Source organism: Colobus angolensis, unplaced genomic scaffold (genome assembly GCF_000951035.1).
Source record: "Colobus angolensis palliatus isolate OR3802 unplaced genomic scaffold, Cang.pa_1.0 Scaffold56, whole genome shotgun sequence".
NCBI lineage: Eukaryota > Metazoa > Chordata > Mammalia > Primates > Cercopithecidae > Colobus > Colobus angolensis.
In genome coordinates this window covers 9,105,632-9,132,205 of record NW_012119154.1, presented here as the reverse complement: position 1 = coordinate 9,132,205, position 26,574 = coordinate 9,105,632, and the positions used below count along the sequence as shown (strand labels likewise).

At 41.4% G+C, this 26,574-nt stretch overlaps 1 protein-coding gene across 2 annotated transcripts in view; it reads right to left on the bottom strand.

The window, feature by feature from the left end:
* STAC (SH3 and cysteine rich domain) overlaps positions 1–26,574 on the bottom strand; it is a 151,324-nt gene that overhangs the window by 92,099 nt on the left and 32,651 nt on the right. For both annotated transcript variants that reach the window (XM_011961577.1, XM_011961578.1), the window contains exon 2: positions 3,917–4,193. In XM_011961577.1, coding sequence (XP_011816967.1) covers positions 3,917–4,193 — 277 coding nt within the window. The remainder of the gene's footprint in view (positions 1–3,916; positions 4,194–26,574) is intronic.

Genomic DNA, 26,574 nt, shown 5'->3' with positions numbered 1-26,574 from the left:
AGGTCAGAAAACAACCTAATTGTCAAATAACAGCACAGCAGGAAGGTCTGGGACTCAGTGTGATGTAGTATTTTCTCATGTTATATTATTCATTATGATGGCAATATAATGTTTTAGGTACAGCAATTGCAAGGTTCATCTGCATTTTAAATTTGTTCCTAGTGGAGAGTGTTTCATGCTTCATCTTGTAGCATCAAAGTATGTTTACAGATATAGTGGAGCCTTGTCCTGATCTTATTTACCATTCTAGTGCTGTGAGTGTTGGCAGCCAATGACTCACAGATGCCCCCCTTTTTCTCTCCAGGGAGCTGTCGTTGGCCAAGTGGGATGCTCCTTGCCTGGAATGCCGCACTCTCACTACTTCCTGGGGGCAGGCATGGCTAGTGACTGAGGGACAGAAATGTACAAAGCCTAGTCCTTTGTCTGAAGGTGGGACCACTCGGTGGAATTAGTCTGAAGCAGATTCCAGGTGAGACCACACCCTTGCTTAGCTCCTTCCCCTGCCTCTCCTGCTTCTTTGACTCTCCTTCTGCTGAGGGCACTCCCCACAACAAATCTCTTTCGTAAGACGCCCCATCTCAGGCCCTGCTTCTAGGGATGCTTTCCTAAGCCATTGCCATTATTATTTCCCCCAGTGGATGCTAATTATGAAAGTGAATGATTCTTTGTGCAGCAACTGTATCAAGAAACTTGAAATTTTAGACAATGAAACACATTTTTCGAAATATCTGTTTAGAAAATATGACTCCGTTTAATATGCTGTGTCTTCTAAGTGAATTTGAATTAAAAACATTTAGTTAATTTAAACATAGTTTTCAAAACAAGGTATCTGGCAATAAACAGAATGGAGTCCCTCAGAAACATCTCCTTATTTGATGAAGTAGACCCATGCATTGAGTTAGTTATATTAATAGTACATGTTGACTTGTTGAAGTCTTTGAAATTTCAATGAGATGCAGATTATCACACAGATTTAATGCTTTCCTGAAATGAGTCATTGTAGACAGTTAATTCACTGTAAGATAGAATGCCATAAATGGAATACATTTAGGTGGTACATAGTGAAGCTGAGTTCTCCCACCCCTAACCATCATTGTCAAGGCCTAAGAGTGGATCTGCTTGGTGGAGGAAATGTGTTCCTCTGGCCAAGTACAAGAGACAGCTCAGAATTCTCTTAGACTAAGACTCAGTATTGAGTCCCAGTGACTCAAAGGCAGGGGCATTCAGCGTTGAAGCTGACAGACACACCTAACTGCCTATTTCATGTCTTTGTGAAAAGCTGGGTTGATCACCTTTGTCTTGCTTAGGTGACCAAAGTTTCAGGGAAAGGATAGCTTAAGAGGTGATCATAAAGGGTATCAATGTGTTGAAGGCAAGATTAGGTTAGCTGGAGGGCATGCCACAGTGCCTGCTAAACACAACAAATCTGAGAACCTGGTAAATAGCAATTTCAGGTGTCAAGTTCAAGGGCAAAGGCCTAGCTGGCAATAAGAACCTAAGGAAATTAGAAATGGGTGGGCAGTGAATGAGGCTGGGGTCCTGGTTTCCTTTTATTGATCAGGGATCTTATGGCAAAGGTGAGGACTTTCCATCTTCAAGGCACAGCTGTCAGGAAGGCACAAATGTGAGTCCTTGTAAACTGAACTGTGAGTGTACACGGAGCATGTCAGGTTCATTTTATTTTTAAAGAAGTATCTGTCAGTTGGAAAGAGCACAGATGAGGTTTGATTCTTCTTGGCTATCATTATACAACCTTTGGTTCCCAGTTGAAAGGAAAAAACAAAACTTTAATATCTTTTCTGAGATGTCATTCTAAGGGGATAACAGCAGGTAGTCTTTCCGTAAAATCTAGAACATGAGGATAACCTGTGGCTGGAAGGAAACAAATCTTCAGGTAATCTATGTGGAGACAGAAAGCTATGTCTGAAGGGTCAAGAAAGAGAGAGAGGCAGATCAATTGTGCTCCATTATCAGATAATTAAAACACCCTATGTATTGTTTTAGGAAGTTACAGCATACACCAGCCCCTACTTATCTTCATTTCTCTTCCTCTTCTCATCTCCTTCCTCCTGCCTTTTCCTTCTCCCCCTTTTCCTTCTGCTCCATATCCCCTTTCTAAACCCCTTTGTTCTTTCCTGAAGGGAGCCTAATATTGGTTTATTTTGTTTCTGTCCTTGAAAAGAGCAGTGAGACTTGTTGATTCTTTTTTCTTTCTTTATGAAGATAAAATGACAGCTGCAATGTAAATTTATTTCTGACGAGAGAAAAGTGCAGTGCAATTCTCTTTAGCATAGGATTTTTTTTTAGTGATGTTCAAAATAGGGTCTTTCAAAATTGCTGTTGTACTTGAGGTGTACCTAGAATCCTCTTTAGGGTAACGACTATGACATTCCTCAGAGGTGAACTCATTTCTGCTGCTCATTTTTAAAAACGCATCCTCTGTCTTTTCACACTCATCACAATGAGATCGAAAATAGAGGCTCATCGTCACCTATTTAAGGGTTATTTACGAATAACACTGCCTTGAAAAGGCCCACTGGAAATTTGTGTGGAAATTGAAAGTGACACAGATTCAGAAGCCAGGCAGGCACAGAAACTAAGTTAGAGGCCGAAGTGTCTAAGTGCTGTAAGCATGAGACATGATGAGACCCTCCCACCACCCCCGGCCCAGCAGCCCCAAGCTGACAGTCAGATGCTAGGCGTTAAGTCCATATGGAGATGGGAAGCGGAAGGGTGGGAGCTCCAAGACTTAGCAGACTCTACCCAACAAAAAAAGATCAGTAATCCAGAGAGCATCCTAAATGGTAGATTAGATACTGAGCCCATTCTCCACCCCTCCCTGTATCCAAGCCCTTTGCCAGGTGGCTTGCAGTCCTTGCTACTAGAGACGGCAGGTGGGGGCTAGGGGGTTGCCTCTGCCTTGACTATGGGTTTGGCCACATAACTTAATTCAGCTAATGAAATGCCAGTAGAAGTCATACTGTGCCACCTCCGGCCCAAGGCCTTAAGAGGCTTTGGATGCTCCCAGTTGTCCTTGCCATGAGAAGTGCAAGATGTGGCTAGCCCACTGGTTCAAGGAGAGGGCAGGAGATAAGGAGAAGAGAGAAGATGCAATAACAAAGCTGAGTCTGGATCAGCCAAACCTCAGCTGATTTGAAGATGCCTGAGTGAGGGTAAAACATGGCCATTTTTAAAGAACTTCTAAAACTTTTCGGCACTTTAAAACTACTTTTTAGGGTAGCTTTTAGGCAACTTTCTGGTGGAAATCTTTGACTGATACAAGCACTGTTCCTAAGTGTCGCCATTTAAAAGAAGAAAATGAGTCAGAGTGGCTAGAAAATGGGAGCATGAGTACATAAAGGTTTTCTGAAAATGAGAACAAGCCTTGTGTGCGATTGTAAGAAGGGTTAATATTACCCACCATTTTGAATATCCTACCCCTTAACTGAGCCTTGGTAAAGGGTGAGGAGAACTGCAGAACCCTGACTTCCAGGCCTATTGGATGTCATTGATATGACCATGCACATATGACAGATATTGGCGTTTTTTTGGGAAGCAACAAGGATTCCAAGTCTCACTCGTTGCCTATATGCGGTGACGGGCTGATGCAGGTGTTCAAAGACCCAGACCTCGGGCTTCAATGCAAGAACATGCTAAAGAGCTTTAGGGATCTCCAGGGGATCAGCTGAAGTCCTGATTACAACTATATCACAACCTAACTTCTCCCACTACCCAGTGCTGCTTCCCTTACCTTCTCACAAATATTGTTCCCCAAAGCACTCCTGAATGATCTTCCTGCATGTAAATCTCTGAGGCCTGGCATCTGTCCGTAGGTACCCGGACCCGTGGCACACCACTCTCACTCAACTTTCCGGGGGTGCTGGGATCTGGAGAAAGGGGTGGGAGAAGGCCTTACCCACTATCATGTGGTTGCAGACATCACAGAAAGTGGGCTTCTTGAAGATGTAATCCTGAAAGGCATGAGCCTTGCTGCCTGGATGCAGGCCAGCCCTGGCAGGCGTGGACGTCAGGCTTCCTGGAGCAGGGAGTGGGCTGGAGCTGGGGCTGATCTCAGCCACCATGTGTGCTTGCAGTTTCGTGTCTTCACTGTTGGTTCGCTGGAAGAAGTTGTCAGCACTTTTGCTCCGTAAACTCTTGGTCTTGAAAGAAAGTGATCGTTTTAGTTTCTGGAGCTGCAATGCAATGACAGAACAGTCTCTCTTACGATCAATGGATCAAGCAGACCGAGGCTGTGGGGGTAAGGACTGCTGTGTGCGCTGCACAGTCCCCACGGACACCCTCAGCCTTGAGAAGTCTCATAAATGTCCCTGTGTGGGTGGGGTGATGGCAGTGCCTAGTAAAGAGGGAATAGCCCCCGCCCCTGCCGCTAAGCCAGATGAGCAGAAAGAGGTCCCGTTTTGCCCTTGCTTCTGCCCCTGCTCCTCCTCCCCTGCCTCCTTAAAGTCCTACCAGTGTGCTGTCAAAGTGTCCCACCACATTGGGTTTTGACGTAATTTGCCTTTTGAATTTGAATCATTGGAAATATTAAGTATACATACTCATAGACTCAAAGGCTACATGTGTAAAGCTGGCCTTTCTGTCTTATGATCACTTAGCAGCCACTTGTCTCTGCACACAGTAAAGCAGAAGAGTCTTTTGTCTGACTCAAAATCGATCTCGCTGAACTATCCACAGAGCACAAACCAGGAACTCTCAAGTCTGCTTGAGTCTGAAGCATATGGATAAGTAACGTGTGTGTGTGTGTGTGTGTAGGACATAGGACATATTGTATTATCCCTTTGACTTTCTCTGCTCTTCCTGCTGCCCTCCCTCTTGTTTTGACCATGACAAACTAGACTGTTTCTCCTTTGCCTCTGGGGCTTATGAAAAGGCACCAAAACAGGTTTGGAAAAGCACAAGATTCTGGCAGGTCTGGGTTTGAGTGTAATCTACCCCTCTATTCTGGATCCAGGAACTGGAGGATTCTGGACCCTGATGACAGCTTGTACCATGGTGCACCTTGCTCTGTCCATCCCCACAGTGGCCTTTTAAAAGTCTCTCCTGTTTACTCTGCTTTCTCATCACTAGTCCTTAGTACACAGTTTTTCTTTTCACCCAGCAACAGGTCACTTCACCTTTAAGGTGGTTTCTTTTTGTAATTGAATATCCACGGGAGTTCTTTCTGTTGCCGGGAATAAACATGTATGACCCAAAGCTTCAGAAAAAAGATGTTCAGATATCAAACTAAAAAGCTTCTACACAGCAAAGGAAACTGGAAGAAGCTGTCAGCACTTTTGCTCCATAAACTCTTGGTCTTGAAAGAAAGTGATCGTTTTAGTTTCTGGAGCTGCAATGCAATGATGGACCAGTCTCTCTTACGATCAATGGATCATGCAGACCCAGGCTGTGGGGGTGAGGTGTGCTGTGTGCATGGCACAATCCCCACTGACACACAGTGAAGAGAAAACCTATAGAATGGGAAAAAGCATTTGCACAATATGCATCAGACAGGAGATTGATATCTAGAATCTACAAGAACTCAAACCTCTCAATGGCAAAAAAAAAAAAAAAAAAAAAACCCTCCCAACAATCCAATTTTAAAATGAGAAAATGATCTGAACAGACATTTCTCAAAAGAAGACATACAAATGGCTGACAAATATATTTAAAAAGTTCAACATCACTAATCATCAGGGAAATGCAAATCAACACCACAGTGAAGCATCATCTCACCCCAGTTACAATGGCTATTAACAAAAAGACAAAAATGACAAACGCAGAGAAAAGGGAACTCATAGATACTGTTTGTGGGAATGCAAACTAGTGCAACCTCTATGAAGACCAGTATGGGGGTTCCTCAAAAAGCTACAAATGGAACTACCATGTGATTCAGCAATCCCACTGCTGGGAATTTATCTAAACGAAAGGGAATCATTATACTGAGGAGACATCTGCCCCACCACGTTAATTGTAGCACTATTCACAATAGCCAAGATACGGAGTCAATCTATTGGTCCAACAACACAATGAATGGATAATGGAAATATGATACATGTACATGATGAAATAACATTCAGCCATAAGAAAGAATGAAACTCTATCATTTGTGGATGACATGGATGGAACAGGAAGACATTATGTTAAATAAAATAAGCCAGGAAAAGAAAGTTAAATGCTGCATGTTCTCACTCACATGTGGAAACTAAAAAAAAGTTATCTCATAGAAGTTAAAAGTAGAACAGAGGATACTAGAGACTGGGAGGGGCAGGGAGAAAGGAGGATAGGGAAAGATTTTTTTATATAAAAAAATGACAGCTAGATAGGAGGAATAAGTTCTAGTGCTCTACAGCACTGTAGGATAACTATAGTTAACCATAATATATTATATAGTTTCAAATAGTTAGAAGGACGATAGTTCTGAATGTTCCCAACACAAAAAAGTGATAAATATTTGATGTTATGGATATGCTAATTACCCTGATGTGATCACTATACTTTACATGCGTTGCAAAATCACTATGTACTCCATAAATAGGTACAATTATTTTATGTCATTAAAAATAAAATCATAAAAGTAATTTAAAAAGAGAAAAATAAACAAATGGTGCTCAGTACTCTTGTCTAATAAGGGTCTCCATAAGTGTGGTCAGACTCCCCCGACACAATATATCACACAAGTTTACATGGCCTTGCCAAGCCCAACCACCCCAGTCTCAACCCCCTACGTTCCACTTCAGAAGTCCAGGAAGATATGGTGGTCATTAGTGTTTGGGGTAGACTACAAAAAGCCTACAGTTCTCTCCCCTTTCCCTTATCCATGCACTTTGCAATGTGAATTTGCATCTCAATCTATCAAAAGTGGAGTCTAGTTTCCCACTCCTTGAATCTTGTTGGTTTCTGAAATTTGACCAATAGAAGGTAGCAGAAGCAATTTTAAAGCAGTTCCAAGCCCAGGCCTTAAGAGCCTTGCATACTTCTGTCCTCCCTCTAGAAACCTACCAAACTGCCCAGTGAAGCCTGAAGGATTATGAGACACATGGTCCAGTCAATTCTCTGCCACTTTAGGATACGGTCCAGAAGCAGAGCCACCCTGCTGTCCTGCAGGAATAAGGGAGTCTAGATGAGACCAGAAGCACTATCCAGCTGAGTCCTTATCAAATTGTCAACGCACACACTCTTCAACTAAAAAGATGACTGGTGTTCTAAGTCATTAAACTGGGTATCTATAGTGTGTACACAACAATAGATAACCGGTACAATGCTGTTCTCTCCACCCTCCTGCATGTAGTGGGATTGTATTTCTTTGCCCTCCTGAGGTCAGGTGTGGTTGTGTGAAGCCAGCTCTCCACTTCAGGGAGCCTTACAAAAGAGAGGCCCTGCAAAGCCCTCTGAGAAGCCCCACTAGGGCTGCTAATAAGGCATGATCAGCTAGAAAAGGCTAGCCAGAGAAGCTGTAACAACCTGCAGAAAGGTCAGAAACGCTGGACCAGCTAAGACTTTTGTCCCTTTCCCTCTGCCCTACAGCTCAGACTAACAGAGGAGTCAGAGCTGCCAAAGAAGGAGGAAGAGGGAGGTGTCCCTGAGTTACTGTGGAGTTGCTTATTGCTGAGGCATAAGCTAGTGTATCCTGATGGATACAGGGCACTGAGTCCTGAGTCCTTGGAAGCATAGCATTGATTTTGAAGAGGACACTCCATCTCTGAAAAAAGCTCAGTGAGGGGGGCTATGAGACAATCATTCATTGAGATTGAGCCACGTTGAGGTGAGGACCCGGATGCTGCAAAGGAGCAGTGCAGACCCTCTTCACTTCAAGTCCTTCAGGCTATAAACTGGACTGATGCTGGAGGAAGGGAGGCTTACACAGGAGGTAAGACTGAAGTTTTATTTTAGAAGGGCATTTAATACATTAAACTGAACAGGAAGATAAGGAATCTGCCAAGGTTTTGTCATGGGATGTGCAACCCAGGGAGAGGTTTATCAAAGTAAACAACATCACACAGAAAAATCAAAATCATTTTCTGTTTGCTCCCTACTGAGTTCAGATGATTCAATAAATTGACTACTCATGTCTCAAAATCAGAATAACACCCACCCTGTCGTGAGAGTGGCAGAGGATAGTGTGTGGGAGAGCCCTCTGAGAACTCCACAGGATATAAGTGGATGGTGGATGATGGGGGGCAAAAGGGGGAAGCAAGGAGCTGGGAATACAGAGCTGAGCTAAGTGCTTCGCCAGGCAACCTATCTTAATCCTTCCAACCATTTGGTGATGATGCGATTTTATCCCTGGAGAAATGGAAAGTGAAGGTGGTTAAGCAACTTGCCTAAGGTCACACAGCTTCTGTGAATCAAGACCAGGGTTCACATTGAATCTGCTTTCCTCCAGTCCCCATCCCCATGCTTTTTCCACTGCTGATGAGTCTTTAGAGGAGGGATGGAGCAGTGGAGGAGAGTTACCCCCCACCTCCAGGGAGATGATACTACTTCTGGCCGTCAGTGAGGATGTGGAGCAGGAAAGCAAATCTGCTTTTTGGGGAATTATTTCTTTCATTTTATATATTTCAAATTTCTAAAAACATGAAAAAAGAGCATGCCCTGTTTATCAAAGGAAAGCATCAAATGTCACTGCATGGCCTCTGCTGCCAGGACAGGGTAAGTGACAGGGAGGATGCTTACACATATCCAGCCTTGTCTCCCTCCTGTGCTCACGTGCTTTACTTCTCCTTTCAAACCCTTTGTCATGCGCAGTGTGGTGTTCTGTGTTCCCTGGAAGTTTATGTATGATGTTCAAGTATGATGCCAGGAGACCTGCCACATTTTTCTTGCTCTGGGGGACGTGGCTTGGAAATTGTATCAAGCCATTGGACCCTGCCTGCCTCTAGAGCTGGAGAATCTGTTTTGGAAGTCACTGTGACTTATTCAAGTGGGAATCTTAAAAGAAATACCTACAAGTTAAATTAAGCCCTAGACATAAGCTTAAAGGAACATGCTTTCTCTAATTATCCCAAAAGAGCAGAGGCCAGAAGAGAACATATGAAATGCAGAAGTAGAAGCAAACCCTGATCATCACAGATGTCACAAAGTGATCAGCTTCCATGTACCACTGCCATGGCCCAGCTCCATTTTATTTATAATAATAATGATAAAAGAAACAGATATTCTTCAGAACCTTACCATGTGCTTGAAACTACTCTATATCATTTACTTCATGTAATCATTCTAGCAACCTTATGGGTAAGGGATCATTCATTCAATAATTCATTCAGGCCAGGTGTGGTGGCTCACACCTGCAATCCCAGCACTTTGGGAGGCTGAGGTGGGCACATCACCTGAGGTCGGGAGTTCGAGACCAGTCTGACCAACATGGAGAAACCCTGTCTCTACTAAAAATACAAAATTAGCCAGGCGTGGTGGTGCATGCCTGTAATCCCAGCTACTCGGGAGGCCGAGTCAGGAGAATTGCTTGAACCTGGGAGGCGGAGGTTGTGGTGAGCCAAGATCGTGCCATTGTACTCCAGCCTAGGCAACAAGAGTGAAACTCCATCTATATAATAGTAATAATATTAATAATAATAATTCAATGAATATGTATCATGGGTACTGCTCTGAGCTAGGCATAGACCTTTATTTGGGGGCTACAACAGTAAAAAACAGGATTAAAACCTTCATTTTAAGGTTTTAAGATCTAGTGGGTGGAGATAGACTATAGGTAGATAATCAAAGTGGTAAATAATATAAATTTGGATAGGGAGAGGAGGTACGAAGGAAAATAGGGCCAGAGCTGGGCATTAGAAGGTGACAAGGAAGGCTTCTCTGACCAGTGACAGTGGAACAGAGACATGAAGTGAGTGTTTGAGCTACGCTGGAGAAGAGCATTGTGGGTAGTGGAAAAACCTGGAGCTGTGGCCCCAACAAGAGAGCAAGGGCATGGTATTGGAAAAGCACTGGGAGGTCGCTGCGTCTGGATAAGAACCATGGGGGACAGAAAGAGCTGATGCCAAGGCCAGCTTCTTGCTGGACCTTGTAGGTCATGGCAAGGGCTTTGGGATTTATCCTAAGGGTGATGGTTTTGAACAGGGGAGTGACAGGCTCTGACTTTTATTTAAAAGGGTCACTCTAGCAGCTGTGTGGAATACCGGCTGTAGGAGGGCAAGATGGAAACAGGGAGACAAGTTGGGAGAGGAGACTCTTGCGATAATCCTGATGAGAAGTAATTTTAGCTTGGCCTTGCATAGGTATGGTAAGATATGGCTGAATTTGGAGTTGAGTTTTGAATAAGTTTGAAGTGCTTATTTGGAATTCAAGTGGGGCTGCCAGTTAGGCAGCTGGATATATGATTCTGGGATTCCAGGGAAAGGTCCAAGCTGGAGTAATACCTTGGGAGTAATTAGCATATTGATGGTATTTAAAACCATGAGACTAGATGAGATCACTACATAGGCAATGAGTGCAGACATGGAGGAGAAGTGATCTGAGGACAGAGCTCTGGGACATTCCAGTATTTAGAGGACAAGAAGATTGGTAAGGACAAGCAAAGGAACTTGAGAAGGAGAGGCTGGTAAGGAAGGAGAAGACCCAAAGAGAGGAGTGTGTTAAAAGCTGAGGGAGGAAAATGATTCAAATAAGAGAGAATAGCCAAAAGCATGAAATAAATCTTAAATAATAATGTCAAGTAAGGAGAGGTTTAGGAATTGGTTATTGTATTTGGTAAAGGGAATGTCTTTGGAAGACCTTAACAGTAGCAGATTCAGTGAAGTGGTGAGTGTGAAAACCTAACTGAGGAGGTTTCAGGAGAGGATGGCTGGAAGAAAAGTGAGCAGAGGGAAAAGTGAGCAGAGGTAGTGAGCATGGACAGTTGGTTTGAGAAGCTTTGCTATAAAGATAAGTGAAAAGGGGCAATATCTGAAGGGAAATGTAGCATCCAGGGAGTTTTTCTGTCATAGTTTGTTTAAATACAGGAGCTTACTCCAGCATGTGTTAAATCTGATGATGCATAAGAGAGAAAGGGGCATGCTGGAGCCATGTCCCTGGGTAGTTGAGAAGAAGGATTGCCTTTAGATTGGAGTGAGGCAGGCTGCTGTAAGGAGAAAGATGGAGAAGAGTTGGTGGAATTGGTATTGGCTGGATGTGGCCTTTCTCTTTTGATTGCTTCTATATTCTCAGTGAATAAAGAAAAAAAAGTCTGTCTCCTGAGTCAGGGACAATGGGAGATGGAGGGAGGAGATGTCAGAAGCTGAAAGAGGGAGATGTGGAATAACCATTTCAGAGACAGGGGAGGGTGAATGGACTAGAGCAATGCACAGTGGTAGGATGGGAAGGTAGCTCAGAGGGTCCATTTTAGGTTATTTCCTCATTTTACAGATGACAGAACAGAAAAATGGCAACTTGCCCGAAGTGAAATGGCTAGGAAGTTGCAGAATGAAGACCCTCATACAGACCTGTCTGTCTACAAAGCTTCTAAAGCCAAATGGACTTTCATAAAGTATTCCACCCTTGATGTGCTCTTAGCAAAATTTCTCTGCTTAGTGTGTTTTATTTTCTGGTGCCTGCCGGAATGTCAGCAATAATCCATGTGGTTGCCAGGTTGAGCAACACTACTTCTATGGCAATTAGTCAGGGAATGCAAAAATTGGGAGTCATGAGAGCGCTGGAACACAGAGAATTGCAGCCTGAAGGTGAATGCAATAGCAGGTGTATTGATTTACCAGCCTGTTCCTCAGTGGCACATCAAGTTAATTAACCAGTGTGCACTTGATTGTTTCTGCCAGGATCTAAAGTCCAGGCTATATGGGAAAGGGGTGGTTCTGATGCAAAGAGTCTGCCCACATAGGCAGTAAATTAGGAGGCACAGTCACCATATCAACTGTTTCCTGCCCACTGACATTTAACCATAAAGTCGGTTGCCACTATACAGTCATTTCCTTGGCTATTTAACACTGTACCATTAATGTACTGACTTTTATTTCTGGGTTGAAATGAAGTCATCAGGGAACCTTTGACAAGCAAATGCTTCCTTCTTGATGCTCACATGTGGTCTATGTCTTTGATTTTTAAATGGACATTTTTTTAACCTGTTAACTTTTCTAAAATAGTTGTGTCTTGTTCAATGAATAAAGAGCATTGAAATGCTCATTATTTCCATTTTTCCGAGAAAATATTAAACCATTAAATGATGACATCTAAGAATTGAGCACATAACTGTCATATTGTGGCCCAGTAGCCCTCATGCATTGACACGCGAAGCCAGCTCCCTTCACACTCCAGCTGCCATGCAGATTCACCTCATCTATTCCAAGTTTGGCTGATGGTGTAGTTTGTCAAAGCACTTTCCACATTCACTGCTAACATTTTACATGTGAACTCAATGGACAGACAGTGAGCATTGGGGGTCTTTAGAAATGTAGTGTTTAGTATGAGGATTAAATTTCTCACCAACAGTTTTTCCCCACTCACAGCTTGATTTCTTTTACAGCAAGTACAATACATTCCAGGTACTGATTTGCTTTAGTTTGGATGGCGACTTCAAAGTTGAAATATTCTTCTTACGTCTACCTGGCTCTGTCATAGCCAGCTCCAAGAACCAGTTATTAGTGACTGTATTGGTAAAGCAACAGTTATTAGATATGATTGACTGCATGCTCTGCCACTGATGAAATGTGTGGTCGTGGGCAAGTCTCTCAAGCTCCCTGGCTTAGGTTCTGCCAGTAAATACAGAGGATGAGCTCAGTGGCTGCAAAGTTCCCTTCCAGCTCTGAGAATTCAGCATGGTGAGAAAATACAAAAGACTTTAAATGGTCTCCACTTTTAGGAAGTCTAAGATCTAATTCTGGAGAAAAATAGCAATGCATAAAACTCTCTGAGGGTGACACAGCCCTGTATTTATATTAATAAGTGAAGCTGAGTGTTTTGATCACTGCCTACTCTAATATGTCAGAAACAGGAGCTATCAATGGAGGCTGAAATAGTCAGAGGCATTCTTTCAAACCTTAAAGTACGAATCAACGTTAAAACATATATTTCAACTATTTAAGTGCTCTGAAGGCCTCCCTCAGTTCTAGGTTATACCAGGTTCCTTACTGTGGGATATGGGACCCTTCCTGCTGGATTGCAGCCATCACCTGTCCAGTATTATTTCCAGGCATCCCCTTCTGCACCCCATGCACCTAGATACACTAAGAGCAGGCCCCAGTTTTCCAATGATACATAAACCTTAAGTGCCTTGGTTTGTTCTTCCTGGGAGGTCTGTGTCTCATTCAGTGTGTCTGAAGCATGCCTGGTTCACCTAACTTTAACTTCTCTGTGGGGTCTGGCCTGGCCCTCCTTGCAGGTGGTTCTGGACGCTCCCTCTTACATGACCCCAGTGCGCAGCATGTGCGATGTGTTACCACCCTTCCTACCTCCTGCCGTGGGGCTCTCCTGCAGACCATGAAGCCACTTCCAACAGGAAGCACAGTGACTGGTACATAGTAATGATATACATTTACTACCAAGTCGTTATTGTACTCTTACTATACACCAGGCTCTAGCCTAAGCACTTCACATGGGTTGTCTTTGGATTGTCAAGCTAACCCTATGAGGCAGGTACTATTACTGTCCCTATTTTACGGATAAGGAGAGGGTGGTAGAAAGAAGCTAAATAATGTGCCCAAATCTTATAGATTGAGAAAATGGGACCGAAAGATGCTAAGCGGCACATCTGAGGTCCACAGAAGATGAGATGCTTTGAGATGCTTAATAAAGTGACAGGTTTTTTTTCTTTGTTTGTTTGTTTTGAGACGGAGTCTCACTCTGTCACCCAGGCTGGAGTGCAGTGACACAATCTTGGCTCACTGTAACCTCTGCCTCCTGGGTTCAAGCAATTCTCCCTGCCTTAGCCTCCTGAGTAGCTGAGATTACAGGCACCCACTACCACACCCAGCTAATTTTTGTAGTTTTAGTAGAGGCGGGGTTTCACCATGTTGGCCAGGCTGGTCTTGAACTCCTGACCTCAGGAGATCCACCTGCCTCGGCCTCCCGAAGTGCTGAGGTTACAGATGTGAGCCATCACGCCGGACCTAAAGCAAAAGGTTTAAGGCTCCCCTTGTGTGCAGAGATAGAGGAGACTTTCATACCTGAGGAAGAGACACAGTGAAGGTTTTGGGGTCAGAATGGCTTTGTTGCCCTTCCAGCTTTGCTGGTCTCCAGCAGTGTGAGTGTAGAAAGTTATTTACCTTCTCTGAGTCCCAAATTCCCCATCCATAAAATAGGAGTAATAATAGGTTCCCTGCAGATTTGTTGTGAGGATTAAATAAAATAAAGCATCTAAAGTATCTGGCAAGGTGTCTGGCACTCGAGGGCTACTTCATAACTCTGACTTCTCAAAATCCCCACCACACCTCTGCCATATCTGGTAAGGTGTGTAGATGCCAATGTAAAAATACAGGGCGATTGTATCACCTTCAGAGCTGATTCAGAGATTCCTCTTAGGAAACAGAACTGTATATATTCAGAAGAAATACTTTGAGAAGCTACCTAGCTGGGGAAGACGGTTCCAAAGACCAATCTCAATTTAAAAATAATAGCCCTTTGTTCTACTGAATACTGAGAAGAAGTGAAGTTTGCAGATTTAAGGTCTGAGTTACGAGATGACAAGCAGTAATAGAAAAGGAGTTGGGGGTGAAGGGAGGCTGTCATGAGGGAGTTGTGCCAGAAAGAGCAGGGATAAAACAAATTCTGGGTGGGTATGGAGGCAGAGATTTTTGAGTAAGAGAACTACTGATGGAAGTGTACTTTATAAACCTTGCTCCCTTTTCTTTTTCTCCTCAAATTCTTCAGTAAATTCAGTACATTGTTCATTGATGTTTTGGGCAAGAGGCTTCCTTTTCAGGGAGAATGAAGAGGTGAGTTCAGAGAGATAGGACCTGCATTATAGTGGATTATATGGCAAGTTCTGGAATCTTGTCAGAGAGAGCCCCTGCCTGCCCAGGTGGTATTGAGGTTGCAACTGAGAGTATGGGTTCTGAGGCATCCAGCTCCTCAGGTAGGAGTCACGCCAAGCTGTCTGATGCCATGGCCATCAAACCCAACACGGGTGGCAGCGGCCACTCCCCACTCTGCATTCCGAGTTGCTGCTCCTGTTGCGGTGTGACAGTGGGGAGAAAGTGTACAGTCCCAGGGGCCATACTGGTGTTTCCCCCCAAGAACAAAGAGTGCTGAGCCTTAGGAAGGTCAATGAGAGACAGAGAAGATGGAAATATGATGGCTGGCTGGCTGGCTAAAAGGTAGAAAAACTGTGTTGAGAGCAGTGAGGATTTTACAGTATGGACCTTTCTAGATTCCAATTTATACATCAAGTAGTTCTAGAGATTAAGTGATGGACAGCAGAACAAAAGGATTTACATTCAGTACTATGCTAGGTTTCATTTATCAAGTACTGCTTCTCATAATGCCTTGCAAATAGTGGGTATCTGCTACCGGCTGAATTGCATCCCTCCTCAAATTCTTATGTTGATGCCTTAATCCCTAGTACCTCAGAATATGACTTTACTTGGAGATAGGGTTTTTGCAGAGATAGTTTAAAATGAGGTCATTAGGGTGCACCCTAGTCCCATCTGATTGGTGTCCTTGTAAGAAGAGGAGATTTAGACACACAGAGGAAAAATCATGTGAGGACACAGTGAGAAGGTGACCATCTACAAAGCAAGGAGAAAGGCCCCAAAATAAACCAATATCTTGATCTTGGACTTCTAGCCTCCAGAGCTGTGAGAAAATAAATTTCTGTTATTTATGCCACTCAGTCTGTTGTACTCTGTTATGGCAGGTCTAGCAAATTAATATAGTACTCCATAAAAGCTCGCTGAGGCGAATACTGTGCTCCTGAAACATCAATTGCAATAAGAAAGAGCTGCACTGAGGATATTTCTATAGTATTTCTACTGTTGCACAGGCAAATATATCTAGCGTGTGCTCCACTGGTTAATAAAGATGGAAACCTGGGTAGATTATCTTGTCCATGCTGTATTGTCTGGGACATCTTCTCTCACATATGTTCCTGGAGACCTGCTGCTCATTATCTAAGTCTCAGCTCCAATATTGCTTCTAATGCTCTGCCTCAGCCTCTCCCTGACTCCTCCACATAGAGCTCAATATTCTATGCATGCAGATGCCCTGTCATATTACCATAACCTGCAGCAGTACGTCACCACAACTGACATTCTGCATACTCTTATTCTATACACTGAGGTCAAGGACTGTTCTTTTCATCTTTGGATCACCAACATGCAGGTACAGGTTTTGGCATAGGATAGGCATTCTATGTTGAGTGAGTAATTGAATGAATGGATTGCCTGCCTTACATGTTTGAATTTCCCACATTTAGTGGGAAGAAAATGACAGATGAAGCATCCCTTCAATCTTCTGGCCTAGAACAATGCTCTGGCCTAGAAGACTCTTTGAGTCTTCCTTTCTCTCATCTCGAACCCCATTTTCTACCAGTAACCAAGGCTAATCTCCCTTTCCTTAAAAATATCTCCTGTATTCATTTCTCCTCTCCAACACATACCAACTCCAACCCTTTTCACCTGTATTATGACTTCTAGTTTCCCTTTATAATATATTCTTGCAGTCTTATCTTCCAGCAGCCTGGGTCAGGCAGGGGCCAGATTCAAGAAACCAGGTGAGTACATGAGGGTATCAAGCCAGTATAGTGTAAGGAGTTGGAGCAGAGTGAAACAGATAACAATGCTCCTATGGACCCTGTGGCCTGAAACCAAAGGCAGAGTTATACAACTCAATTCCAAGGAGGCAAGGAGAAGTGGGGGCACATACTCAAGATTAAAGAGCTACCATGGTGGCCAGGCAATATCGAAGAGTGTGTTCAACCCAGAAAACAAGTGTACAGCCTTGAGATGACCCAAGGACATGCAAGGGGAGGAAGTATCTTCCGTGCTACATATGTCACCCCTTATGGACAGAGAGAGAGAGAATTGTGAAGGCTCTGAGCAGGTTCCAACCTGTTCCCCACCACTCCCAGACCTTCTCCTGCAATGGACAAGGCCTAGATGGGTGCAGGAATCTTGGCAGTCATAAGGAATATCTCTCTGTGCTCTCGCACCCCTCATGTGTTCTCTGGGGCAGCACAAGGACCAGAGGTTCATAGTGGGACCTGGGAAGGTCAAATGAAACAGTTGGATTATTCTAGAGTAAGGCTCCTGAATTCCTGACTGGTGTGTCCTTGAAGACCTCTAGGAAGCAGTCTTCTAGCTTACTTCCTCATTTCACAGACTGTAAGTTAGTAAAGGGCATAGGATTTTATCTAGTTAATAGACCTCAAACCTTGGAATCATCCTTGACTCCAATTTCTCCCTTTCTCTTCATATTCAGTCGATTGGCCAATACATTAGTCAATGGGACTTTCAAAATTATGCAGAATCCACCCACTTCACACTACCTCTACTATCATCATCCCAATCTGACAACTGGTCTCACCTGTACAACTCCATCCTCAAGGTCTCCATGACTGGATATATTAACTATATTCTAGTTCTGGCTCCATGCTCCATACTTCCTTCAAAGTGGCCAAGACTGATTACTTAAGATGGAAGTCAGACCATTTTGCTACTCTGCTCAAAACCTTAGCATAGTTTCTCTGTAGTTACAATCTAATGTCCTTTCTGTGATCTGACCTCTGATCATTCTTACCATTCTCCTTCATCACTCACTCTGCACCAGTCCCTCTGGCCTCCTTGCTGATCACAGACACACTAGAAAAACTGCTATGTCAGGGTCTTCACCCCTGTTGTTCTGTCTTCCTGTAATCCTCTTCCCTTCCCATGGTCTTCTTACTTCTCCTTTCCTTCAGGTCTCTACTCGAAGGTCATTCACAAGAGACTTCCCCTGATCCCTGTGCTCTATCCCCGTTTCCTCTTGAGAGCACTTATTACTATTTGATTTTGTTTCTTAACTTTTTATTTTGAAGACTTGTAAGCTTATAGAAAATCTGCAATAATAGTTCCATGAATGCTGGTATGCCCTTCACCCAGATTCAACAACTATCAACATTTTGGACTATTTGATTTTTATTGTTCTTTCTGACATCCAGATATTATTATGATTTGTTGTTGTCATTGCTATTGTTATCATCACTGATCTCTTTGGGAATAAACTGCAAGCATCAGGATCTTTTATTCCCAAAAACTTCATTCATTCTATCTCTCTCAAGAATAACCACATTTTAATGTAAATACAACATAGTAAATTAACATTAATGTAATACATTAATGCAACTCATACCCAAATTTTACAAAGAGCTCTAGGGGGCCTCAATCACAGCCCACTCTGGACAAGTGATGAGCAGAGCAGAACTTGAGCAGAACTAATAACACCTTTCATAGCATTAAAAACTCTGCTTCAGCATCTAATCTAGGATTATGCATTCTTTTAGTTTTCAGGTATTTTTATTCTCATTTATTTTGAAATAGTGTCAGCTTTTCATTGTTTTTTGTGACATTTTTAAAGAGTACAGAACAATTGTCTTGTAGAATGTTCCCCAGTGTGGGCTTGCTGATGTGTCTTCACAATTCTGTCAGGTTACACATATTTTTGGTAGAAATATCACAGAAGTGATGCTGTGTCCCTCTGGGTACATCATTATCAGGAGGTATATGATTTCCTGATATGTTCATTTTTTTGTTTCTTTGTTGAATATCTGCTTCACAAGCTAGAAAGTAGTTTCCACAAGGGTAGAGAATTTTCACTGCTCTACTAACCCCCGTCTCTCAGAATCTCAAACTGAGCCTGGCACATGTTAGATGCTTAATAAATATTAGCTGAAAGACTGAATCTAGAATCTAGTGAATCTAGAAGTGAGTCTGGTAAATCTAGAAGTGATTGAATCTAAAGCCCAGGTATCCTTAACTACTAGATGAACTGCTTACCATAGCATCTCCCAGAGAATTCCAGAAAAATGTCCCTATCCTACATATTCTTGAGCAGTAATAGCATGCCAGGCAGCCTGTAGACACCTTGGGGAGACAGAACAAAGCACATAAATGGCTCAGAGCTCTCTGGCACTTATTTCCGAGGCTGGCCCAGAGGGGACACTGCATTAGGGGCCTGTGGCCATCCTGGTTGAAGAAGAACTTGCAAAGATTTCACATACAAGAATTCATATATGATGCATACTGGGGTGTGAACGAAGGTCGAGGTGTTTCACAGGCTCACAGTGTTCTCCATGGAGTCATATTAGCCCCACATTAGCAAGGAGAAGGTTCTGCTCTGCTCATCATTTATCCAGAGTGGGACATGATTGAGACCCCCTAGAGCTCTTGTTTGCAAAATCTCCTGTGGACTTGGAAGTGAGAAAGGTGGAGAGGAAAAGCAAGGTGGAGGCTAACTGAAAGAACAGACCACAGCTCATTTTCCCAGCACAGGTTCTCAACCCAAGGGTTAGGCCTTAGCTGGGGTGGTTGTGGATGGGTCAGGAAGGAGGCTGTTGGTGGGGATGAGTGGAAGGGCAATGAATTCGCTGTCACACATGCATTTTGCTTTAGATGGGTTAGATTTTTAATACCTAAAAATGAGACCCTTATGACCAACAATGAAAGCCATGAGACCTTCCCAAAATGTTGTCGAGAGGCGATGAACAGAATTCCAACCAAGCAACCATGTTAGAAGAGTATGATGAGAGAAAAATAAAGCTAATAGCTGAGGGTAACCTTCTGAGTTCAGCCCACTTAATAAACTAGTGACCCTATCCTTATTTAAAAACTTGTTTTCATATACGTTATATAATTTGATCTTAAAATTAGTGGTGGGGTTAGAACTTGAACCCAAGCTTCTAAGTCACATCTGGAGACCTTTCCTCTAGTCTGGTTCTGCTTTTCTATATTGTATTGGCTCAAGAGAAATCTATGGCTTGAAAAAAGTAGCTAACAGGTTAAGACAACAATTTATATGCAGAATACTTTGTGTATTTCAAACAATGTGTATAATCCTTGACTTTTTATTTTTAAACCACTGCAGTATGCTGCTAAAGCTACACGTTAGATTTACAGGAACTTAGTAAATGGCTTTTTATTAAATAGCTTGCAGCTTTAAAGGCTGCTTGGAGAATTACAGCAGCAAGTACAATCCCAACTCTGTTTAGAGCCTCATCTGATGCTTTCCTTGATTTTTATAATCTATCTAGCAAGAGATAATATAAGGGCAGTTTCCTTTGCCAAATGAACAAGGGAGACTTTGCTTCCTCCTGATAATTAAGAAAAACCCTAGAGTTAGATTACATCAAGTGAGAAAAAGAAAACTACTGATGTTAGACATTAGCTATTAGATGTCAGAGAATTATTCTGAATTTTTCAATTCAGGAGGGCTCTGGATTCCTTTTATCTATGAAAGAGCAACCCAGTAATACATTATCTGAAATACTCTTTTTTTTGTTTTGTTTTGTTTTTTGTTTTTTTGAGAGAGAGGGTCTTGCTGTCACTCAGGCTGGAGTACAGTGATACAATCTCAGCTCACTGCAACCTCTGCCCCCCTGGGCTCAAGTGATCTTCCCCCTTCAGTTTCCTGAGTGGCTGGGACCACAGGCACACATCACCATGCCTCACATTTCTTTTTTGTATTTTTGGTAGAGTCAGGGTCTTACCATGTTGCCCAGTCTATCTTCAAACTCCTGAGCTCAAGCCATCCCCCTGCCTTGGCTTCCCAAAGTGCTGGGATTACAGGGATGAGCCACCACTCCCAGCCCAGAGTATTTCTTTTTCTGACATTTTCTTTTAAAATAATATTAGTCATAAAGAAAAGTTGCAGGATAGAGTTCATACACACCTTTCATCCAGCTTCCCCTGCTTAACACCTTATATAACCATAGTAAATTGATTACAACCAGGAAATTAACACTGATATAAAACTATCAACTCATTTACAGATCTTCGTAGAATTTTGCCTTATCAGAATTACATGTCTCACTATTGTCCTTTCTCTGGTCCAGGATCCAATCCAGGATTCCATATTGCCATGAATTGTTATTTCTTTAGCTTCCTCCCATCTGTATCAGGTCCTCAGTCAGTCAGTCTTCCTTTGTCTTTCATAATCTTGAGCCTTTTGAAGACTACTGGCCAGTTATTCTGTAGATTGTCTTTCAAGCTGGGTTTGTCTGATGTTTTCTGATTATTATATTAAGGTTATGTATTTTCATAAGACTAGGACAAAAGCGATATGCTCTTCTTAGTTCATCACATTAGAAAGCACCTGATGTCAACATCTTCCATTACTGGTGATTAATTTTTGTCGCTGGGTTAAAGTAGTATTTGCCGGGTTGCTCCACTGTAAAGTTACCCCTTTCCCCTTCGTAATAAATATCATGTGACTATAAGACTTTTAAAAAAATCATCCCAGACGTCATTTCAATATGTGACTGTAAGACTTTGAGATGGCAAATGTCCTGTTCTTATCATACACCTGCCCTCTAATTTCAACATCCATTAATGAATTTTGCCTGCAAACTTATTACCTGCGGTCGGCCTAATAGTGGTGTTCTATTTCTATTAGTCATTCTGTATTTATTAATTAGAATCCTATCGCAGAATTATCCTTCATTTATTTATTTATTCATTAAATTATTCATTTCTATCAGTACGGAATGATAGATACTTGCTTTAGTCTATGGGTTACAATTCGTCATTATCATTATGTATTTTGTTGCTCAAATTGTCCCAGGTTTGCTCATTCAGAGCTCCTTTTAGTTGGTACCTACATCCTTTTTGGCATGCCCCCTGCTCCAGTCAGTTTTGAATACTTCCCTACTTTCTAACACTACAAGATTTTTCCAGGCTTATCTTGTATTTTTCCTGTCCCAGTCTTGCAACCATCCATTTCTTCAAGGAACCTGGTTAGTTTTATCGGGGAATGGCATTTAGAAACTGAGATGTCTGGGTACTAGATGTGCTTATTGCTACTGGGGTGGCATTAATTTTAGGCTCTAAAATTCCAGATCTCTTAGTGGACAGAGCTAGGGAATATATAAATGAGTATGCATACAGCTATATATATGTATCTATATTTTCATATCGATCTATCTGTAGAAATATTAAAAACCAGGGGTTCATATCAATGCATTCTCTTCATTAAAATAAACTTCATTACTCCATGATTGATATTTACATGGCTGGACTCTAAAACGAGTGTCCTTTAAACTATACTAGAGGAAGAGAGAACAGTTTTTTTTTGGGAGAAAATACACAGGACAAAAGAGAGAAATTGGAAAAAATATGAAGAGCAAAGAATCTACTTAAAAGAGCAGCCATATAAGTCACTTGATAAATGTTCGTTAAATGAGTGAGTGGGGGGATCTTTTCGTTTCCACAAATACTTATCAGCTACATGCTCTTTGTCATCCATTCTGCTGGGGACAAGGAGAAGCAACAACATGTCCCTCATCCTCAAATTTTCACTCACTTGGGGAGAGAGATACATGAGCAGATCCATTATATTCATTATATGGCATTAAACTCAGTCTTGTGAGAAAAATAAATAAATTAAAATATAGGGCAGCATCATTTTTGGAGGCATATTTTAGGACAATAGATTATTTATGAGCCAAAGAAGAAAAATGAGGAGGAAGGGAGCTTCAAGTTCAAAGCCTAAGACACGAAAAGAGCTCGATAATGTGTTAATAAGCCTGACAACATCTTGTAGCAACAGATAATTGCTGAATGTGTTAAGCAAGGGAAGAATTTGCTCATACTTACATATTTACATCCTATAATATTAATAATGATACATACATGGTAAACAAAATATAGTACAAAAAAAGAAACTTATCGAAAAGTAAGTCTTCTCACATCAGATCTCTAGTTCAACTGAGGATAAAACCTCTATGAACAGTTTCTTCTTCCAGCACTGTTCTGTCTGTATGCCTATGTATAAGTGTATAGATTACCTCTTTTAAAAAAGACACATCTAATATACAATGTATATTTTTCTGTATCATGATTTTGCATTTCATAATATATACAGGGGATGTTTTTATTATATGTATCTAGTAGCATTGGAGATTTAACTTATTTCTTATTGAAGTCTAATATTTCATTGAATGGAGGCACAAAATACTTGTGCTTGGAATAATTTAAACATGGCTGAGTTAAAATGACCGATATAGATATATTTCACAAAGAAAATTAAATCATCACAAATACTTGATGAAACAGATGACATATTGTTTAGAAAGGTTTTGACAATAATAAAAGTACCAAAAATTGTAGTAACAAAACACAAGTGGTATAGGGAAGCAGTCCCCAATCTTTTTGGCACCAGGGACCGGTTTCATGGAAGACAATTTTTCCATGGATTGAGGTAGAGGGCGGATGGTTTGAGGATGAAAGTGTTCCACCTCAGATCATCAGGTATTAGATTCTCATAAGGAGGGCACAACTTAGCACCCTTGCATGCACAGTTCACAATAGGGTTTGTGCTCCTTTGAGAATCTAATGCTACTGCTGATCTAACAGGAGGCAGAGCTCAGGTGGTAATGCTCAATAGCCCGCCACTCACCTCTTGCGTATAGCCCAGTTCCTCACAGGCCACAGACTAGTACTGGTCCATGGCCCAGGGGTTGGGGAACCCTGGTGAAAATGCTTACCATTGGAAAAGCAAGGGACCAAAAAAGGAAGTCAGGTTATGTGAATTTCCTCATTTTACATGGAGAAAAAGTAACAATGACTACAGCAATGGTATCAGTTACACTAGCATTTGAGTCTTTCTGTGTGCCAGATACAGTTCATAGAACTTTACAGTTCTTTTAATCTTCTGATCCACACTCTCTGGTAGGTCCTATCATTATTCTTCTCACTTAGGATAGAAGAGGAAAAGGATGTGTTATTCTATTCTCAGTGCTAACTAATACTATAGAGGTACACAGTTACAATGGTGTTAAATAGAATTTTAAAAGTAGACATCAGTATATTTTACAAATTAGATTGTCTTCAGTTTATCAGGAAAAAAGTTCATATGGCAAAGAATAATTTAAAAAGAAAACAACAAAAAAAATAGCAAGGAGTATGATAATCTCCAGAAATAGAATATAAAATGACAGAGGCAAAATCAAACATATGGCAGTTGCTGGGGCCCAGAAACCTATACCCCAAATATGGTGCTTTGACAGGCTAAGCTGAAGAAGCAGCCTTATGGTGTCTCGGGCCTTCCCCTGCTCCTGTCTCTCAATCCTCTGTGTTTTCCAAAGCACAGGATGAGGTTGTTTTCTGAAGTCCTCTTATCTGCCTAAAATCTGGACCTGCCAAAGAAGAAAACAGTTACCTCTGGTCCCTTCCCTGACCTGAACAGACTTTTGTCATAAACCATTGTCTGCTCTGAGGGTCCAAAAAACGTTCTGTCAGGCCATTGTATGTTCTTCAAGCCCATTGAATTCCCCTAAAAATCATGTGCTGCCTGCTTAAATCACCCACACTTCCTCATCTCCCTTTCTCCTAAGAAGAAGGGTATATAACCATCTTTACCCCGCTGTGTGGTACAATCACTCTGTGACTGTCCTACACACACACTAGCGAATGTGTATGCCATTTTTTCTACTAATTTGCCTTTTGTGTGTTGATTTTTCAGTGAACCTTTAGGGGGTGAAGGAGAGGTTTTCCCTTTGCCCCTGCATAGTAACTGTTAATGGGTTATGTTTCAATTAAATAAATTTACAATGTAGTTTAAAAGAGTCACACTAAAGCCAAAATAACTCCTAAAGATCCAATAAGAGAATTAGAAAAGAGAATGACAAATGCTGACAAAGAGGAGGGCTTTGCAGTATTAATATTAGATAGAATTGAATTTAAGTTAAAAGAAGTTAGTGAGACAGAGTAAACTCAGTGGTGAATGGTACAATCCAAAATGAAGTTTAAACAGTTATGTTATTGCGCACCAAATAACATGACTTTAGACTATTGAAGATAATTTTTTTTTTTTTTTTGAGACGGAGTTTCACTCTCGTTGCCTAGGCTGGAGTGCAATGATGTGATGTTGGCTCACTGCAACCTCCGCCTCTCGGGTTCAAGCGATTCTCCTGCCTCCGCCTCCTGGGTAGCTGGGATTACAGGTGTGAGCTACCACACCTGGCTAATTTTGTATTTTTAGTAGAGACGGGGTTTCTACGTGTTGGTCAGGGTGGCCTCGATCTCCTGACCTCACGTGATCCGCCTGCATTGGCCTCCCAAAGTGCTGGGATTACAGGTGTGAGCCACCACACCAGGCCAAAGATAAATATTTTGAACTAGAAAAAGAAATAGAAAGAAATGAATCAGTAGTAAAATACTTTGATATCCTTCAATCCATGATAAATCTCACACTATAAAAGAAAGTATAAAATATATGAACAATTGAACTTATGTTGATTTAATTGAGAGTATTAAGTTTTTTACACTTCAGTAAATAAATTCTATTTTCAAGTGCCTATGAAACACTCACCAAAAATTACCTTATAAGAAACCACAAAGGAATTCTCAATGAGTTCCTCAGAATAGATGGTTAAACAGGCCACCTTCTATTAGCACAGAACTGTGGAACAATCATTTAACAACTCAAAGGCAGACATTAAAACACCTAACCAACTGGAAATTAACCCCCACCTCTCATTAGCATGTATGCATACACACACACATCCTCTTCTGTTTCAGGGTATTAAAAAATAGTTATGAAAATAATAAGTGTAAAAACTTTAAGAGATACGATCACAGTTGTATTTAAGAGTAACTTCAAAGCCATTAAAGAGTTTATTGTTACAAAGGAAATAATGCATACTGGTGAACCAAGAAACAACTAAAAAATTATAAAAAGAAAATCAAAGGAAGGCCGAAGAAATCAGGAGACATACCAAAAAACCATAAAATAGATAAATCAAAGAACTAGTTTATTCAACAAAATGTTAAAATAGAAAAATTTACTTAGTCTAATCAACAGGAAAAGAAACTATCCCACTAAAACAAAATTTAGAATACGAAAGGTGGTATAACCACAAATGCAAATGATTTGAGAACCTTCACTAATATATTTGAATATTTGGACTTAAAAAATAACCTCTCTAGGAAAATGTAAATTGCTAAAATTAATTTAAATATGAAAGAATAGCTGATTAGCTCAAATATCAGAGAAAATATGTAAAATGATTTCTAAATAATTATCTGCAAAGGAGTGGCAGGACTGATTTTTTAGGGGCAAGTTTCTCCAAAACATTAAGGAACACACAAATTCTATACTATATAATCTGTCCCATAGCATAGATCCAAATTCATTTTTTTTTAAACCTGTACTATTCCCTTGCTGGAACCCAGTGAAGAGTATGTGAACAGAAATTTAGAAACATCCACATTCTACAAACCAATTTCCTTTCTAAATACAAAGAGAAACTTTAAGTAAAATACTAAGAAACCCAATAAATCTGTTTTTGAATTACATTCTGTGGTCAAATAGGGTTTATTCTAGGGACAAAGACTATTACTTACATTGTTCTGAAAACTCCAGCTGTAAACAGTAAAGCAAACAATAGAAAAATGTATATACGTGTGTGCATGTTTGTGGAGTGTTTGTGCGTGTACAAGTACA